Here is a 21197-nt window from a genome sequence, read left to right on the forward strand (position 1 = left end):
TACTTTGTTCTCTGTGGAACCAAACACCGGTCTTGATACTTTGGTACATATTTCTAAAACCATGGCTTTTTATTTGGGTTCTTTATTGGTTTTTTACTTTCAGGATCAACAGAGGCTTAATTAAATTAAGGAATGGAAGGTAAGTGTTTAAAAGTTTATAAATAGAGAAGAAATAATAATGAAAGGAATAAAACCTCAGGGTTAGTGGAGAGAACAATAAAGACACATTAAAGTCTGAATTTATTTAGCTTTCATAGCAGACATTCAATACACATCGCTCAGAGTTGATAAATAAAGAGAGTTACATTATTTTAAGACATAAACTCACCAATTCAAAAGGCAAGAATATGTAACAAAAACAGAGAGGACAAAGGGGGAATAGGTAAGAGGTATTGTAAAGGTTTTAAATTCTTCATTTTTATAGCAAGGGGCCAATAAAAGGACCTAAAATCATAAAGTCAAGAAGTTAAGGACATCGTAGAATATGATAAATGAACAACTTTTAAAGAGAGGGGAAAGGACCTACTTAATCAAAGAAGTAAAAATTGTTTATCAAATTTGGTCAAGAGCTTTAGGAACAACAATACTCCACACGGGCAAAGACAGGACAAAATGGGTACTCTGTACCTGAGTGAGACCTTGCAGGAGACAGTATCACAGTAACTACAGCAACAGGTTAAAAAACTCATATCCTTTGTTACAGTCATTTCAATCATAATAATCTAACCCAAGGAAAATAAACAGAGACTTGCACAAAAACTTGTAAAACAATAAGATGTTCATTCACTAAAACCAACAGAAGAAAACAGAAACAATCTAAATATAGATGCACATAGTGTGGAAGTGGTGAAACAAGTAATAGTTACCTCTACACAGTGGAATGATAAAAGCCACTTGAAGTCATAGTTTTAAAAAAATAGTAAACATACGGGAACATACTCAAGACCCACTAATAACCCAACAAAAAAGAACAACCCCAGGAGATTAAAGTAAATATAATTTGTTGGAGAAATTATAGGTGATTTTTAATTACTTTTTTTTTTTTTTTTGCCTTACTGTATTTTCCAGCATCTCTATCCTATTAAGTGGCCAAAAGAAAATACGCAAATCCTAATGGCAGTTATTTACTCTGTGAGGTGGGCTTACGCAACATTTATTACTTTCTGTATGTGTTCCTCTGACTCCAAATTCGCTCTTTCATTCACGATTTATTGAATGTTCTCATGGACCCAGAAACTGTTTAAAGCACTGGATACAGGAGTAAAAAAAGAGGAAAACAAACAAACCAACGAAACTGTGCCCTCACGGAGTTTACACTACAGTAATGTAAGGGTGCAAGAGACAATAAAATGAAATTTTAAAATACACAGTACGTTACCCTGGTGATTAGTACCTTAAAGGAAAAAGCAGGGTGGCAGGGTAGGAAGGAGTAGGATAGGAAGTGGAGGACACAGAGGTTACAATTTTAACCAGGGTGTGAGGGAGGGTCTCCCTGAGAAGACGGTACTGGGGTCATAACCTGAAGCTATGAGCCTTGTGGTTAGCTGGTTGGAAGAGTATTCCAGGTAGAGGGAACAGCGTGAGCAAAAGCCCTATGGTGGAAGCAAGCCTGGGCTGCCTGAGGAAAGGCAGAGTGGTCGGCTTACTGGAGGGGGCTAAGTAGGAGGCAGAAGAGGGAACAGGATCTTAAAGCATGTAGGGCCCTGTACATCAACAGAAAGTCTCAGGTTTTCTCCATGAATGAGATCCAGAGCCTTGATCAGAGGCATGGCAAGATCGGACATTTTAGCAGGATCACGCTGGCGGCTGTAATGGGAAAAGACAGAGGTGGGGGCTGCAGCGCCAGGGGAGAGGAAGGGAGACCAGCTGGAGGCTCCACAATAATCGAGGCAAAGATGTTAAAGATCAGGTCGGCACCTGGCGCGGGGCGTGGCACAAACTAGTCATTCAAAAAAAAGTCCTTGTCAAATGAAAGAAGGTCAACTAAGATTATTTACTTTGCATGCTTTATTCTTCTTCACATAGTAATTTTCATTTCTCATAATTTTCACATCATTTGATTCATTTAAATGGTTTTCCCTAGTTTACTACTCTTACCGAGATACCTTCTTAACTTTTCGTCACAAAGCTTTCTTCATGCATCCCGTTAGTAAATGGCTTGTGACAAATCAACTGGAAATGCTTCCATTCGATGAAAGAACTTTCAGAGCATTGGTATTTCTATGTTACTATATTTCCAATATATGATCTATCTGATTAAACTACCCAGTTGCTCAAGTTTAGGAATTTCTGCCTATGTATTTTTTCTTTTTCTTTTTAATTTTTTTGTTGTTGTTATTCAGTTTAACTTCCACCAGGGGAAAAAACAGTCTCTTCATTGCCAAGTGAAATAATAAAATTAAGCCATATAAATTAACACAATGAAAGGCAAACTCATGTGTCCAGTACCAACAGATGGCAAGTTTGAGGCATATATATATATATATATATGTAAAATACTCATGTGTAATATTTATAATCAAAACCAAGACACCACTATTCCATATGGGAGAAAAGGAAACAGTCCAATGGAATCCCAAAGAGTCCAGAGAAGTACAGTATAAAATCATAGGCCTTAATTATTTTTACAGAAGAGTAAAAATTATATTAGCTTCACAAGAAATGGTTAGATGGGCCAGGACCTCATCCTAGTTACTTTGATTGAAGACATGTTTGCTATTAGACAGACAGACAGATAGATAGGTAGATAAGTATAATGCGCCAGACAGACAGATATAATATGCTAAATCGATAGGCTAGTGTAAAATGTAACAAAACCCAAAATGAAAACTCCTATTACAGGTGACTGAAGAAAGACTCCCAGTAGCTCCAGGATTATACTCAGTTTTATTGAGAAAACTCTCTGGAATCCGCGTTGCTCATATCAGAGGCACCACGGCGTCTTTGGGACCTGGGAGAACCCGTCCTGGACGGCAGCAGTGCAGCTCCCATCCAAATAGTATTTCAGCGTTGGCAGCAGCCACCTCATCGGGGCAAGACCCTGCCGCTTCAGTATCACTATCATCCGCTTCTTCTGGCTCTCAAATTCTCTTACATCTTTAGCTCTACTTCACTGGCTAATCAATATTTGTTAGGTGTCATGTTAGGGTGAGGCTCTAACCTAGATCACACCCTCTAATCCCTTCTCTCTTTACTGCTAGACTCTCTTCTCCTAAGCTTGTCCCCTTTACAATGAATGAGAACCCAAACGTCGCTGTTAGAAGAGATCAAAAAGAGGAGTAAAACTTAAAAGACTAAAACTCTCTGTTTTAAATATTGCTTCTTTCCAGTTCACAGTTAGTAGCTCATTACTTTAACATCTGACTAACTTTGGGGCCTATGGGAAGTTGTCAATAATCCTTTCCAAAACACAATTAAATACAAAAACAAGCAAAATATTGTTATAAGGTAATAAAACAGAAAGTCAATAATGGTAAAATAATCACTGGGAGGCAGATAAATTTTAAGGAACACTTACGTCCAAAAGCAAATATATTTTATAGTATTATATTACAAAACTGCAGAAAATGTTTTATATCATAATTGTATTGATGATTCCTTCCTAACACTGACCCTTTTCTTTCTTTACAAATATGCATAAATAGTATTGGTAAAATTCTCTTTCTGATCACAAAAAAATTCTCTAGTGAGAATATATATCTAACTATATTCATTAAACCCAAATAGATTAAAAGGGTTTATAAGTTCTCACATTCGATTTCTACTACAAGGACTCTAAATAAAACAGCAATGGAAACAGGTGTTGGTGAGGATTTGGAGAAATTAGAACCCTGATAGACTGCTAGTGGAAATATAAAATGGTGCAACCACTATGGAAAATTAGTTTGATGCATCCTCAGAAAATTAAACATAGAGTTAACATATAACTCAATAATTCAACTCCTAGATAACACCCAAGAGATTTCAAAACATATGTCCACAAAAACGTGTACACAAATATTCCTAGCAGCATTAATAACAGCAAAAAGTGTAAACAATCCAAACATCCATCAACGGATGAGCGGATAAACAAAAGGGGCTACACTCATGCAATGGAATAGTATTCTGCCATAAAAAGGAACAGAGGACTGATTATGCAACAGCACGGATGAGCTCTGTCTGTTAACATTGTGGTAAGTAAAAGAAGCTAGACACAAAAGGTTGTATGATTCCATTTATATGAAATGTCCAAAATGGTGGCACCTGGGTGACTCAGTTGGTTAAGCATCTGCCTTCAGCTCAGGTCATGGTCCCAGGATCCTAGGATTGAGTCCCACATCGGGTTCCTTGCTCGGTGGGGAGCCCGCTTCTCCCTTCGTCTGCCACTCCCCCTGCCTGTGCTCTCTCTCTCTCTCTCTCTCCCTCCCTCTCTAACAAATATATAAATAAAATCTTTAAAAAAAAAATGAAATGTCCAAAATGGGCAAATCCATAGACATAGAAAGTAGACCAGTACTTGACTAGGGCTACAGAAAATGGGGAGTAGGGAGTGAATGCTAACAGATATTGGGTTTTTCTGTGGGTGTTGAAGATGTTCCAGAATTAGATAGTGGTGATGGTTACACAACCTGGTGAGTATACTAAAAACCATTCAATTGTATGCTTTAAAATGGTGGATTTTATGGTATGTGAATTATACCTCAATTTTTAAAATACTGTGGTTTTTTTTTTTAAAGCAATGGGACAACCTCCCCACCAAAACCAATATTTGCACTGTGTTATAATTCAAAAATTCTTTCTGTCAAAAAAAAAATGCCATATATATAAGAACAAGACAAAAAATGATGCAAGGGAATTTACAACAAATACAAGGAGATAATATCTTTATCATACAAAGAGCTCATAAACAAACTGATAAGCAAAACACCAATAGAAAAAATGAGCAATGGACATGAAATGACAATTCATACAGGAAACATAGACAAATATTGAGAATAGCAAGAAATAGTCAATTTCACCAATATCAAGGAAATGCTCATTACACCAAGATACCATTTTCACCCATCAATATAATACAGATATTTAAAAAATGATTCCAGCTTTTTCATGTCCTAGTGAAGGGAGGTTAAATTGGTACACACATTTCTGAAAAGCAATTTGTCACTGTGCCAGGAGCAGGAGATAAGAGGTGAGCAGTACAGATTTGCGTGGAAGGCTGGCAGAAACAGATGTAAACAAATCAATGCAATAATCTTGCAGGGACTTGAAAAGGAATAAGGGGTTACTGTGGGAGCCCAAAGAAGGGCATGGTCAGTCCTTTCTACCGGGGGAGGAAGAGGACCAGGGAAGGTGATGCAGACGACTGAGAGCTGAGTTGTGAAGGGCGAGGCTGTTAGACTGAAGGGGCCGTGCTAGCACATTCGAATTCCTGGGTGTGGTGCTACATCTACAACCCAGGACACAGGGGAGGGGGGGCGTGAGAGGGTCACAAAGGTCAGCTCAGGAGGGGCCTCGCTGGGACTGGATCACTGAATCCCAAATTCTGGGATATAACAAATATCAGTCAAATGGATACAATTTTTTTTTCTTAAAAGCAACTTGAAAAATCATCATACGATTTTCTCTATCCGTGCATCTGGTTAAAATTTTCTCTAATAAGAAGTCAATGGAATATAATAACCAAAATAGCTAACAGGAACCCTGGAATTCTTCCAGGAGCAGATGTTCTTTTCAGAAAGGGCACTCTGGTGCCCTGTGGAGGAGGGATGAGGAGGCAAACTTGGAAGAGAGACAGGTGAGGTGGCTGGGCAGTAAGCCAGGCAACCACCGTGGACACGGAGAGGAATAAAGCCCAGATGTTCCGGGGCTCAAATCTACAAGTGGCTGAATGGATGTGAGCAGTGAGGGCAGAGGGTGCAGGATGCTACTGGCTTGAATGACTGAGTGTATGGGTACAGGAGACCATACCCTGGGATGAAGAAGGGGACAAGAAGGGGACATGGAGAAAAATGTGTGTTTGGCTTTGGACTTACTGAGCACCCAAGGGGAGAGGGTATATCGACAGGTCAGTTGAGAAAGATGACTGTACACAGAATAGAGGCGATTCCTCTTGCTGATTAAGCACACAGGCTCCGGGGTTAGCCTGACCTGGATTTGCACATCAGCCCTTCCACTCAGCAGGCTGGGGGCTTTCAGGAGGTTATTTCATCCTCTAAGACCCCAGACTCTGTGGGGATGGTACCACCGACTTCATGGGCTGTGTGACCGTTCAGTGAAAAGAGGACACGGTGCACTCAGCACGGTACCCAGCGTCGCCAGAGCACGGGGAAGGGTGACTCCAGCCGCCTGGAGAAGCCTTGGCAGTGGACGCCTGGTGAGGAGAGACAGGCACAAGGGCACAGAGCAGTGGCACTAATAAAAGGTATAGAACACAAGTGGCAGTGAAAGAAGGGGAGAAGAAATGATCAAAGGAGTAGAAGGCAAATCAGGAGTGAATGATGTCATAGAAGCAAAAGGAAAGATAATTTCAAGAGAAGATTTAGATCTCTATATAGTGATGTTTAAAAAACAAACAAAACCAACCTCCAAATTAGTGTGAAAGTGATGTGGGAAACAGAGGCAGAAGAGAAATTATTAAATTTCTTTACTACCTACAGCCCACTAACAAGTCCTTGAAACAGGCAGAGTGACATTCCTCTAGGGACTCACTGTCTTGATGTTGACCCTCTGCTAAGGGCAAAAGGCAAATTACCCCTCCCCTTCCCCCACCAGGATCCAGTAAATCTACTTTAACATATAAAAATTCTTTTGGAAACTTCCTTTATCTCTACCCCCCAAGATATGTGTTGTCAATCATTCCCCAAGCATATGGCCCACCAATATATATCTGAAGGGTCTCATGACTAAGGTTTTATTAGTAATAAATGACCTTTTCCCAACAATAGCTAGCCCCCTCAAGATCCTGGAAAACTTGCTTCCAAAATTCCTTAGAGACTTAACGATATCCCCAACCCCCTCCCAACTTGAAAATATATAAGGGGCCACTTCTCATGACCCCAGTGCAGCTCTTTCTGCCCACGGGTCCTACTTATTTAATAAAACCACCTTTTTGCATCAAAGCCGTCTCAAGAATTCCTTCCTGGCCCCTTGGCTTTGAACCTTAACGTCTTCCCTACATCAAAAGGAAGGCTGAAAATAATGTGACTAGTAAGTAGAAAGAATATGTGATTATATAATAGACCTATCTATCTTATCTAACCATCTTTTCTATTTATTTATCTAACAGATATGCAAATACATAGAAAAACTAAGCACTGGATTGTTACCAGTGAATACCTTTGAGGAAGTAAGTGGACTTGGGGAACAGGGGCAGGGAAGGATGAGCATATGAACGGAAACTGTTTTACTCTCTCTACTTTTCACTGTTTGAGTTTTCTTTTTTTTTTTTTTTAGAGAGCTTGGATTTATATACTATCTGTGTTATGAAAATCTATTAAATGTAACTGGAAAGTTGGAGTTATATAAGGAAAGAAAAGCTTTGGAAAGTCATTGTTGACTCAGGCGACCTCAGTTTCCCTGGGGTAGAGACAGAAACCCATCACAAAGGGCTGAAAAGGGAGCACGCACAGAGCTGTGTGCTGTGTGGGGAGGGAGAACCACCCAACCACTTCTTCAGAAAGCCTAGCTGGGCAGCAAGAGAGGGCAGCTAGAGGAGGATGCACGGCCAAGGGAAGGATTTTAATGTTTTGTTTCAAGGTGGGAGAGATTCATGGAGAATCAAAGAATACAGGGAAAAAGCCCAAGAGGGGTTGGCAAACAGATGGGAAGTATAAGAGAGCAAGGGAATAAATGAAGGAGCAAGGGAATTGGAAGCAAGAGGCTCAGGGCAGAAACTTGCCTTGAAGCAGCGCCAGTTCTTGGGACGGTGAGAGCCCGTGGCGGTGGCGCCCCCCGCAGGCGGGCCGGAGGGAACGCGCAGCAGACAGCGCGCCCGCGCCGTGGGTGCAGAGCGAGCACCGCCGAAGTGTAAGCAGAAGCAAAAGCACCGTGAGGAGCAGGAAGCAGAACTGACAGGTGAATAACAACGGGCTGAAAATAAGGCAATTTAAGCCCAACTTTTCCCCATAGAAAACAAGTTCTACGATCTCATCAAGTGAAATCTTTCATTGTTCTCAGACATATTATCCCTTTTCTCTCGTGTTGCGCTTTGCAGGGTCTAAGGAAGAAAGTGTTGAAGTCTCTTTCATCATGTCGAGTCTGGAGGCAAAGGCCCGACAGAACTTAGTAAAAAAAAAAAAATACATATCAAATGAACAAAATCCACATCTTCGGCTTTAAAGTAGTGATAGCGTTACTATCACAGGAAGAATAAAAATATGGCTTCAGGATTGCTTTAGGCTATAACATTACTGCCCATTTCTGATTTTCTAGTCCTGTCATTTCCCTGTGATACATGAAGCACTTTCAGCTTTTCTATGTAATCACTTTTCTTCTGATTTATAGGGGATTTCTCCATGCACATTCTAGAAAGAGCTGGTTTTATGGGGATGACGTGATACACAGTGTGGCCTTTAGTGTTGGACAGAATTTACACTATACACTTCACTCTAAATTAAGCCTCTATCCAAGTAAAAAGAATGAGGTTACAGGCACTAGGTGTTCAGTGGTTACTATGTTGGGGCGTGTGCGGCGCCTGGTTGTGTAAATTGTGGGGGAGGGGAGAACAACAGACGGAGGAGGGCGGGTGAAGAGAATGAACTACAGGCTGCCTCAGGCACATGTGATCAAAAGGACTGCAGGTAAAAACAGACCCAAGAGGCTGGAATAGGGCTTTCTTCAGTGGCCAAGAGGACAAGACTTCACTGAAAGAGTTAACTGGAAGATTAAGATTAAGTCTCTCAGTTTGTCAAATTCAGGACCCACAGGGTGAGGGAATGGGTTTTGTCCTGCCCTTGCCAAACTAAATCTGACTGGAGCTTTATGGAAAGGAAGCACACACCCAGCTCCTTTTCGCTTGCAAATGTCCTCCCCACTGAGAAAAGCCTGAGAGCCCTGGCCACCCGGGAGGAGAGTCAAGGTGGGGGTCTGAAGACAGTTACAATCGGAAAAATTAGAAAGCAGGCAAAAGACACAGTAGGACAGTCTCAAACACTGAAAGCATAAGCCATACCTTTGCAGGGAGAAAAAAAAAAGAAAAACTGTGTGTATTCCATGGTGCGCTGTACCAGGCACAATATTCTCTACGTCTCCAACTTGTCACAAGGCCTCCCCTAACCTGAGCTTTGGTAGAAACCCAAAGCCAGCTTTCCCCTCAGGACACACCCTACTTCTCTAGTAGCTTCTAATACTCATTTTCTCATATCTTACACAGCGAGGGCAAAGAGATCCCTCAGAAGGGCTCCTCATGGCCCCTTCCAGGCAAGCAGACCCTCCCATTCCCTGCAGAGGCCCTTCCTGACCAGGGCTCATCATCTCTGCCCCACAAACCTGCTTTCATCCATCATTTCTTCTCCCAGGAAGTGACACTTTCACGCTAGGGGCCTGAGAGATGTGTTAGATATCTAATACGGTTCGCATCCAGGCGGTCCCAAGTCCCAGAGGAAGCCTATCTTCCACCTCATCTCTGGAATACTCTCCACTTCTCTTAACTGTCACAGACCAGGTCCTTCGGGTCTTAGGCTTAGACCAGAACGGGAAGCGCTTGGAACTTCCGCACACCTAGATCCTCTTCCAGGCCACGACCACCACCTAACTGCAGAGGCTTTGCTTGGTTAGTGTTCCAGCAGATGAAAAGTGGAGAAAAAGTGCTGTGGATGTTGTCTTTTCAGCCAATGAACACTAAGGACCCACAATTAACTGAGTCAATGTTTTTGACTGTCCTAACGTCAATGACTAAATCAACCGTAGTAGACAGATAAGACCAAGAGGACAACAACAATAAGAATAATCAGGTTATTAGGAATATCCGGAGTTCCATGCTCAACTACCAAACCACTTATGGAATAAGCATAGAACTTCAATGCCATTAAAATGCTCTGGCCTCTCTTCATCCAGACAAAAATAAGACTGAGTCTTGCTAGCAGCTTCCCATGAACTGGTGCCAATAATAAGTGATGGAATGATATTATAAATGTGCCAGTGTTCTAGAAATGTAATATTGGCCAACTTCAAGAAAAACTGTAAAACAAGCTTTCTGGACCCTGTCAGAGCTCCAAAATGAGAATATAATTTCCAAAAAGATTTTTCCTTGGGCCCCGTCTAAGGGAGAAAACATGCAACTCAACATCCCGCCAAATGCCCAGAGATCCCCTGAAGTCAAACTGGAACAAGTAGGTTCAGCTCTGAGGTACAAGAGCCAGCAGCAAGAATGTGACTTTCATGGCACTCAAGGACACCATGCCCAAGCCACTACTGAGAAGACATCCCAGGAAAACAGCAGAGACCAGGAGAAGAGTTCTGAGCGGTCCCTGTTTCCATGCAGTGACGGCAGGACACTCAGAAAAGAACTGATCTTGGGCTAAAATAGTCATCAGTTAACCAACAGCTCAGACTTTTAAAAAGAGGGATCAATAGGGCGCCTGGGTGGCACAGCGGTTAAGCGTCTGCCTTCGGCTCAGGGCGTGATCCCGGCGTTATGGGATCGAGCCCCACATCAGGCTCCTCCGCTATGAGCCTGCTTCTTCCTCTCCCACTCCCCCTGCTTGTGTTCCCTCTCTCGCTGGCTGTCTCTATCTCTGTCAAATAAATAAATAAAATCTTTAAAAAAAAAAAAAAGAGGGATCAATAAAACCATAATTATGGAGCATTTTCTATTAAAAAAGCAGTGGCACCCAGTCAACGCCATCACACTGTCCTCTGATATTCAGTCAACCCATCAGTTGTGTCATTAGCCCAATGCCAAGCAAAACTAGCTGACAAACTCTTTCTCTGAATCAGCTTCATTAACTTTCTGGCTCTGCACATGTATGAACAGTCAGAATGAATTTCACAGATCCAAGTTTACACCACAAACTCCACTCAGACTTCAATGAAAAAGTTATCTTCCCTGATTTATAAAACAAAAAAAAAAAATTAAGAAGCATCTCAATGCAAAAAGTCAAATATAAGAACTCAAGCAGAAAGCAGTCTGATTAAAAAGAAGTCATCAAAGAACCCAGTCCTGGGCCTCAAATCAAAGGAAAACCAAATCTAATGGACCAAAAGTCAGGACATTAAAAAAAATCAATTATTCACTAAATCTTCAAATCCACAAGAGAATTTTGATCGTTCACTCACCTAAACCACTAAGGTGGCTTCTAAAGTCTGTCTCCTGACAAGACCACAAGTGCCTTGCTTTTGATCATATGTCAGTCAACCCCAAATACTGACCCACACCCACATATATGACAAAGCTCTCATGGTATAGGGGAAAAAAAACCTTACTTAAAATCTAACCATTTTTGAAGTAATTCACACTCTCTATTTGGTCCACCCCAGTATTGGCTTGGCAACTACAAAGGTAAGATATTTAGGTTACTAATAGTATCTGGCTTTTCTGGAATGAAAAAAGGTGGGGGGGGCGGGGGGGGGGGACAAATACACATGTTTTAAGTTATTTACTTCGTTTTAATTCCCAGGTAGGAAGGAATTACACAGAGATTTTGTCTAGAAAGAACCCAAGAGTTCTACCTTGACAACCTGGTATTTCTTTCACCTTTGAAGACTTGACCTTCTTTCTATAGCAAGTCATTGTACATTACAGTAAAGTCTGGAGCAAAACCCTCAGACAGAAACAATGAGAGAAAAGACAGCTGAACGGTGTGCCAGGATCGTGGTGCAGACAAGCTGCCTCCGGGGCCCACTCGGAGAGCAGCATTTGGTGCCAACCCTGTGCATCTCAAAGAAATACTTTGAAGAGGAGGAAAGAAAATGAACAGAAATATTTTGCAAATAACATCTTCTACTCTCAACCCCAATCTTACATTAATCTATTTGCATCTCTGCATAGAGGAAAAGAAAAAGAAACAGAAAAGGGGAAGACCGAAGAGAAAAAAGACGGGACTAAAGACAGGTACAATCCAGAACTCCGGTTAAAGGCTCTGGAGTCAGATTAATCTGGGTTTGAAGCCCAGCTCTGCAGTTTAACAACTTCATGTTGGATGCTGGCCCATCTGCTTAATAATCATAAGCCTTTGTTTCCTCATCTGTAAAGTGGGTAGTTGTGAGGAATAAACAAAGCATGTAAAGCACTTAGCATGCTGCCTGACACAGAGGAGGCAGGTGGTCAATAAAAAGTAGTTGAAGAAAAAAGAGAGGTGGGGAGGGGAGGAGAGGGAGGAGACTGTCAGGGGAAAAAGTCTCAAAGGTTCAAGAAGAGTCTACACTCAGAACAAATGCCCCATCCTCTTTGCAATCAATCTGAAAATATTTCTTGGTCACCTACTACACAATTCGCACTGTGCCTTGTTCGGAAGTGAAGACTTCCCCTCCTCACTCTCAAGGTGCACGCGATCCAGCTCGAGACACGGAAATCACACAGGTGAAACATGTAAAAAAGCAAACCAACACAAAACCCTAAGTTGCCCTAAATTGTTAAATATTCTATGTGTAGTGATGCAACCGCTTCGGCAATTTCGCGAAAGCGCCTGTGAGGGCTACTTGTGGGGGACAGTTTCAGGCTCAGGGGCAGTGGAGACATGAACAGGCACTTAGGAGAAGCAGGGGGCATGTCAGGTGAAGGAAAGGAAGACGTGCCCCAGCTGGAGTTTTGCCATGGAAGCAGCGGGGATATGAGCAGGGACTTACAGAGTAACCAGAGACTGGACTAGGGAGGGGACAGGCAGCGAGCATGGGACGTATTTGAAGCACCAATGGGCTGGACTTAAGAAATGAATATGAAAAATACAAGAGAGGGATCTGCCTGAGTCTCTTTCAGATTTCTCGTTCTTGTTTGAGGTTGAGTGAGTTCTCTCTACCTTCCTGGGATTTCTTAGGAGGAAATAAAATCATACTCTTCTATCTCCCTAGATGGAGTCAGCATCAACCTTCTTGATAAACAGGTTGCCCAGGGCAGGGGTTACAAATGTGGGCTCGCCTGGCTCCCTGTTCCGGCCCTGCCACCTACCAGCTATGCGACCTCACACAAGCAAACCAACCCTCTGGGCTTCATTTTCCTTCTCTGTAAAAGGGGGTAATTATAATTCCCGCTCTCAGATTGTTGAGAGGATAAGCAAATCAATACAATTAATAAATGCTTTAATTGAGAAGCACTTAGAAGAGTACCTGGCACAGAGGCACAATCCACAAAAGTGACCTATTATTATTATTACCGTTATATATATTACTTTTCACCTTTAGCTAGAATATAGCCATAAAAAGCTCAAAGAATCACCTCACACATCACTAAAGAGGAGGTACCAAGGGGAAACCCATCTTGGAATTGCAAGTTCTTCCAAAACTACAGCCAACAGTGAAAACTCCAATATGAGAGACCCAGGCAATCCAGTGTCACACAGAGGATTTGAATCCATACCTGGCTTGGTGAATGGCCTCCATCCACTCTTTACCGTCCTGCTCCTCCTCACAGCGCAGCTCCAGAGGTTTCTGACCTTCGTGGCCAAAAAGAACGGTAAAGTAATACTGGAGAGAAAAACAAACTAAGTTTAGTTTTATTTTTCAAGCATGACCACATAATACAGTATTTCCCTACAAAGGGTATATGTTTAAAAAATGCATCAGCACTATATAAATCATATTTCAAAATGTAGTATCACTCCCAGTCCACTTGGCAATGACTTTGCACCTAGAAGATACAATAGGTTGCATCTTAACACCCTTCTGTGAGGTCAGCCCACAACACCTCCCTGGATACAGAAAAGATACCGGATAAGACTCTACATAGAGGCATGATTAAAATTCCTTACGGAAACTTCTAAACCTCATAAAGGATAGCAACAAAAAAATTTACTATAAATATTTTACCTATTGGTGTACTATTACAAGCAACCCTTCTGGGATGCTTGGGGGGCTCAGTCGGTTAAGCTTCTGCCTTTGGCTCAGGTCATGATTCCAGGGTCCTGAGATCGAGTCCCGAGTCAGGGCCCCCCTGCTCAAAATCTGCTACTTCCTCTGCCCCTCCCCTCTGCTCGCACGTGCTCTCTCTGTCTCACTCTCTCTCAAATAAATAAATAGAAATCTTTATTTAAAAAAAAAAAAACACAAGCAACCCTTCCAAAATCAAAAATAAGAAAAAGATGGCTGTTACCAACACTTCTATTTACTAATTCTGCCTGGCGGGCAATATAGAAAAATAAAGGAAAAAGGCACGAGAAATGGAAAGCAAGGGAAAAAATCACTTTCACAGCTGATATAATTGTCTATATTAAAAGTTCATTGAAAAACTATTAGAATAAGAACACTGAACAAAATAGTTAAATACAAAAATACACAAAAGTTTATAGCACTTTGGTATAATATCAACAAACACTAGCTTAGTTTTGAAAACACACCATTTGCAATAACAAATACAAGTAACTTAAGACTAAGTATAAGAAAATGTGTTTATCACCTCTAAGAAGCAAATTAATCTATTATTTCAATGTATTTCAATAAAACTATCAGGAGTTTTAATTTTTGGTAGAATCTGACAAACTGAACCTGAAATCCACTCCAGAGAAGCTTTCACTTTCAACCAGTCTGTTTGAGGACCGACATATTAATTACCAAACTAAGACTGTCTGGAAAGGAAATGCGACTGGAGAGCTTTTTATTATACAAGAAGGATCAGAAAATACACTGGACTTGCCCAGGACGTCTTCCTGGGGCATAAAAAGAACCAGGCCACAGAGCTGCTCTGAGAGCCAAAGCCAAACACAGAGTTCTTTCTGTCGTCCCACCTTCCCACCCACCCCAAGGTTTTGTTTATTCAGTGTGACAGTTACGTACTCATTTTTTTCAAATGAATTAAAAACCTTCAGGGCCATAATCTAGAGATAAGAATTTCCAGCATAAGGGGAAAGAGAGAGAGAGAGAAAGCAAGACACAGTCTCTTAATTACAGTGGACAAGCTGATGGTCACCAGAGGGGAGGTGGGTGGGACGATGCGGGAACAGGTGACAGGGATGAAGGAGGGCACTTGCTGTGATGAGCACAGGGTGATGTACAGAAGTGTTGAATCACTGTATTGTACACCCGAAACTAATGTAACAGTGTATGTTAACTAACTGGAATTAAAATAAAAACTTAAGAAAAAAAAGAATTTCCAGCACAATTTTACCAAAAAGAAGAAAACTGGCTAAGAGACTTCTCTGTACATAAATCATCGGTCCATTGAGGACTCTGAGTCATGCCTGTGCGATAATCCACCACACTTCCCACGGACAGTCCTAAGCCCCGTAAATGGCAAGCTGTCTTTACTTCTTAAACCTCTTGTCCAGTCAGAGCACTAAATGCTAGGAACCAGGGGGAAATAATCTGATGGAAAAGGCCACAGAGAGTGAGAAGAATTGAGTTTAGCACTGGATTCAATAAAGCTCCATTTAAATTTGAGAGGAAAAAAGTCGAAACTCAATAATATAACAAATCAGTGTCTTAAAGGTCAACCCTATAAGTGATGGCATTTCAGTAACTGCTGGCTACTGTCCAAGCTCAGTCATCCAGCCCAGGGAGAGGAAACGCTTAATGAACTGGCCCAAGCTACTGAAAGGCTGCACCCAGCACCTCGACAGCAACTGCTACTCTGAAACCCAATTAAAAGCCACCTTTCAAAGACAGCAAGGCAATTATATTAGCACAGGACCTCCAAAGGTTACGCCATGTCTCAGGCATAACAATGATGGTTTTGAGACGTACATGTTATATTTCCAGGAGTTCACTTAACAAATTCAGCTCAGCTACCAAAAATTAAACAGTGCCTCTGCACATACCTGCAAATTCTTTGTTTTTAACCCCTCGTCAAAGTTTTCATTGCATAGAATATTCTGGCCTCATTCTGATACGAACTTAGTATACCATGGATCGATGTGTTGGGCCTGGGGCTTTAAAGGCCCCCTTGGGGATCAGAAGTAGCAGCAGACACCCTTGACGGTACCCTGGGACCTCAGACCTGTCCCGCTGCAGGAACCTGGAGGAGAGGTTCCAAAGTACTGGGTCATTGTCAAATGCAAGGAGGAATTAACACAATGATGACCTTGTTTATGTCTTTAAATTTAGCATCTACAATGACAGTGAGTTTCTCTTCCTTTTCTTCCTAGATAGTCTCACCTGTTTCCCAAACCTATTTCTCCAGGCAGATTCTCTCCCAGGTGCTAGCCCCATATTTCTCCTATTAGACAGCATTTCAGTCAGATCCAAAATTGAATTCATTACCTTCCCTCTCTTCCTCCCATCCCCCAAACCTCCTCCTCCTCCCCTCTGCCCTCACAACTATTCCTGCTCCTCTCGTCTTTTCTCTGTCAAATAAATCTTTTTTTTAGACTGCTTTCATTTTTTAAAGATTTTATTTATTTATTCATGAGAGACAGAGAGGCAGAGGCAGAAGGAGAAGCAGGCTCCCCGCTGAGCAGCCAGCCTGATGTGGGGCTCCATCCCACGACCCTGGGACCATAACCTGAGCCAAAGGAAGACGCTTAACCAACTGAGCCACCCCATCAAGTGAATCTTTATTCAATGGTTGCCCCAACGAGGAACCCCAAAGTCATCTTCAACAACTCCCTCTCATCACCCCCACATTTGGTTTCACCAAGGCTCACTCGTAGGACTCTCTTCTGGCTTTTATTATCCCTCACCTAGACTACTGCAGCAGCTCTACCGCCAGATGACAAATATGACAGCTTCGAAATTCACTTGAAATTCCTTTATCTAAAGCTGACCTCCCTCCTTCCTTGTCTCCTGGCCACTATGATAGCCCAAAGTGGAAGGTTAAAGGCCCTTCCCAAAGGAAGACAGGATGACCTAGAGAAGTCCCAGTGAGTTGGGAACACAAGGAGAAGTGAGGAGGGAAGAAGTGGTCAAGGTAAATAGAGAAATCAGGAGACAGAGGCATATACGGTACGGCTTCTCCCCACTCAGGGCTAAAATCCCAGAAGGCGGTGAGTGGTTAAAAGGGTTGATAACAAAAACCAAAAGTCAAGCTGCTCGCTATGCTTACAAACCCTTACTGGTATTCTCAAACACTAAGAGCCAATCTTATGCAGGCTGAAAATGCCCTTCACTAATTGGTTCCATTCTCCATCTTTCACCTCGTTTCTGTCTGTTTCCTTCAAGGCATGCCCAACTCCAGCCACAACAAGATATCACTCCCACCAGAAGACAAGCTCTTTCCTCAGCCTCACGCTACTGACAGTACCACGGGTGTGAATCCTGACTCCCCAAGTGGTAACTCAAGAACTTGGGCAAGTCACATAACTCTCCCAAGCCTGAGTTTCCTCCCAGGCAAAACAAGGGCAATGACATAGACCTGACAGGATCAAATTAGCTGACGCGCAGTGTCTGGCACACAGTAGGCACTTCACGAACGTTCATTCCCTTCTCTATCAGTGCACCTTTGCCTTCACACACCTTGCTTCTTCTTTCATCCCCAGCTTCTTCTCCACCTACAAGTTCTTACCAAATTTTCATGACTCAGGTCACCGAAATGTCAGTCCTCTGAGAATCTTTCCCTGGTATCTTCTGGCAAAAAGGAGTCACTCTGTCCTCTGGGTTTCAGTACCCCGTATGCCCTCTTCTTGGACACCTTGGAGCTGTCCACGTGTGTGTCTCTCTTTCCTGCCAGCTTTGTCCTTTTGTACCCTTGATCCTAGCACTGTGCTAGGCACACACGAAGTCCCCGGTACTGTCTGATAAACAAATGATCACCAGTAAAGAAACACGAAGTCTAATTAACATGTTTGCTTCAAACAGCCACAGGTGATGATAAATGCCATGACTATATAATCATATCCAGGTGGCTGTCCAGAGAAGGGATTTAAAAAGATTGCTTAAACTACCAAGAGGTTTTTTAACCTAAGTATGGAAAGTCAGAACTTACCTACAACGACCATAAAATGCCAGAAAGAACACAATGAACAGACCTAGCACATTTAAATGTTCAGGGTCTTTTGGGTATCTATTGTAGCTTTGTACGAATTTTCATTTTTCTGTTATTATAATGGCTTTGCTGTGGTTTATGCTATGTGGTTTTGCAGAGAGAACAAATGTGACCCGACATGAAAACACAGGCTCACTTAAAACTCTCGTCCTTAAGCTCCTGTAAGTTAGAAACAAATTTATAGCCAACAGTGGCAATTGTTGAGGAATAGGACTACAGGACCACTTTCACTTTCTACATTTCTATATTGTTCGAATCACAATAAACACATACAGCTATATAACCCAAAAACAAAAAACACATGCTCATTCCATTTTTAAATTGTTGGAGTCACTTCTAACAGACACATTCAGCTATATAATCAATAATAAAGACGGCTATTTTAAAAACTATGTTCACATCTTTAAAATAGAACCTATATATCTAGAGAAAGTAAATTACATTGGTCAAATCAGTGATGTTCAAGGCAGATTCAAAACTACCGTGGTTTTTAATATACAGCAGAAAAATAACTTCTTTTTAAAAATGCTGTTCCAAAAATAAATAAATAAATAGATAAACATTTTAAAAAAATAACAATGCTGTTCCAGATCTATTACTATTTGGATGGTACTGCACGGTTTTAAATTACTACGTATGTTCTTGAAATTTTTCACTTTTAGATTAAGAGAACCAACACCAGCCCTCTGTCTTCAGCCACTGGAGTCAGAAACTCTTCCTGGTATCCCTTTCCCAGGGCCCCTGCCAAGGAGGAGGGATGGGAGACGCCCCACAGGAACCCACAGTGGTCTTCTCCTTTGGGCTTTCCAGTTGCCTGACCTGGCAAGTCAGACACAGGATGGATAAAGGAATGGGAGCCTTCCAAATTGTCCCTGGCTGGGTGACTTACACCCATGAGACTAGGGATCCTGATAGCACAGCAGCCTGGCGGGGGGGCAGTGCCTCTGGGATCACAGCAAGGCTCTAACACGGGATGGAGCTCTCCATCTTCACTTGGCCTTGGAGTCTGGCCTCTGAGCCCCTGGGAATGTGAACAACACTATTCGGTGGCCCTTTGCAGCCCAGAGCATATTTCTCCCCATTTCGCTCATGGGTTGCTATGGCCCTCCAACCCAGTCAAAGGGGAGACTCCATTGTTTCTGGATGTAGAGAGAAAGCTGTGTACAGCAGTCTAGGTCCATTTTCAACATGATAATAAAGTATGTGGTCCTGTTATTCTTCCTATGATTCATTACCTCCTGCTCTTTCTCGTTCTTTCTGTAACTGCTTGTAGAGTGGAAATAAAATACATCCGAAACATTTGCTACACTGATGAAATTGAGTTCTTTGTGCTCTAAACTACTCATCTTGACTCTGAGGAGCTCAACTTCCCCCAAGCTGACAACTGAGCTATCTTTAACATGCACAGGAACTCCAAATAATGTTTTTCCGGCATACGACTGGCCCTTCGAAGAGAAAAGTAGCCTATCCCTGAGCCCTGCAGGCACAGACAGAGCCCTCTAAATTGGCTGTGCTGCCACGGCCCTAGCGTGAGAGAGACAGAAGACAGATGGAAAGCAACAGTCAGGTGGACATAAAAAGGGGGGAAATACTTCAGGTTTCTTGATACCATTCTCCTCCTCAAATTCTCACTCCCTGGTATTCCTGTCATTGAAATGGCACTTGTAAGGTACCTCTCTGCCCACAGCATCGGCTCACCATTGTGCCGGCTGGTGGGGCACTAACTGAAGAAAAGTCTAAAGCTTTATGCCCTTGACCCAGCTCCAGTGGTATCCAGGATAGAAAACATTTCACGGGGCGCCTGGGTGGCACAGCGGTTAAGCGTCTGCCTTCGGCTCAGGGCGTGATCCCGGCGTTATGGGATCGAGCCCCACATCAGGCTCCTCTGCTATGAGCCTGCTTCTTCCTCTCCCACTCCCCCTGCTTGTGCTCCCTCTCTCGCTGGCTGTCTCTATCTCTGTCGAATAAATAAATAAAATCTTTAAAAAAAAAAAAAAAAAGAAAACATTTCACTCTCCTGCCTTAGTGATGGTTTTTCTCTCCTGGGATCATTTCTTTACCACAGTTCTATCTCACAGGCAGTTTCAGCTCCAAAGAAGATTCTGTGTAAATTAAAGCAGACCGATTTCCCAACTACCTTGGAGACTCCGTCTTTTCATAACATAGTTATATGGTGAAGCCCTTCATTGTTAAAACATATGTCAAATCATCCAACTACGTCCTCCAGGTTTTCTTAGAAACAAAGATCTAAGATGCTAATAGGCTTTCTTCCTTCCTGTTGGTTTACTTCCTTTTTAACTCTGAGATTCAGAGGCCTTGCCATGGGCATATTCACTTCAGTACAAGACGACTTCACAGATTTACCCCAGCATCTGAGCAGGCAGCGGGATTCTGTGGAAAGAGCCCCAGGCTAGAAGGTGGGACATCAGGTTTTTCCTCTTGCCTCTGGAGACTGTGTGTGAACTGGGTAAGTTCTTGTGCTCAGTTTGTTCTTGGGCCAAGGTGAAGACAAGGCCACTTCTCCTACTAATAAAGATCAAATGCAATCATACATCTCAAAGTGCCTTGAAAGGCATGAAGCGCAATCTGTCATTGCTGTGGGGATGGAATTGCCAGATCTCACTTGGGAACCAGTCATTTCAAGTCTGCCTAGGACACTGGCCTTGGTCCAGATCCACAAATCTGGGAAATTCAAATGTTCCTTCCTTTTTTCCCACTGTTCTTCTCGGATAAAAGTGCGTGGGGAAAAGGAGAAAAGGATGTATTAAAATTATTAGCCAGCACACTGGGTACCTGGTAATTAAGAAGAGGTCATACTGTCTTTGTTGTGGTGGTTGGTGGTTGTTTTGTTCTTGTGGATTTTTTTGTGGTTGCTTGATATTCATGATGAAAAGATCCTTAATTCTGCCAAAGACTTAGAAGCTTGAAGCTTCGATGACATGCAAGAGTTTGACTGGTCCCAATAGAAGCCAATGCATTGACTGTGAACTTGAAATGATGAGTATGACAAAGTAAAATCCACACTATGTTGTAATATCAGTTTTTAAGAACTGACTCGGAATATATTCTTCTATTAAACATATTTTAGGTTTTAATTGAATAAGAATTTAACTTAGAAACCAGCTCAAGGAGTAAGAGTTTAACTGCCTCCTAC

At 42.2% G+C, this 21197-nt stretch overlaps 1 protein-coding gene across 1 annotated transcript in view; it reads right to left on the bottom strand.

The window, feature by feature from the left end:
• Positions 1-21197, bottom strand: part of RASGRF2 (Ras protein specific guanine nucleotide releasing factor 2) — a 232251-nt gene that overhangs the window by 153627 nt on the left and 57427 nt on the right. Inside the window, exon 2 of the mRNA XM_040622131.1 lies at positions 13490-13596. Within this exon, the coding sequence (XP_040478065.1) occupies positions 13490-13596 (107 nt within the window). The remainder of the gene's footprint in view (positions 1-13489; positions 13597-21197) is intronic.

Source organism: Ursus maritimus, unplaced genomic scaffold, assembly GCF_017311325.1.
Source record: "Ursus maritimus isolate PB19 unplaced genomic scaffold, ASM1731132v1 scaffold_5, whole genome shotgun sequence".
Lineage (NCBI taxonomy): Eukaryota > Metazoa > Chordata > Mammalia > Carnivora > Ursidae > Ursus > Ursus maritimus.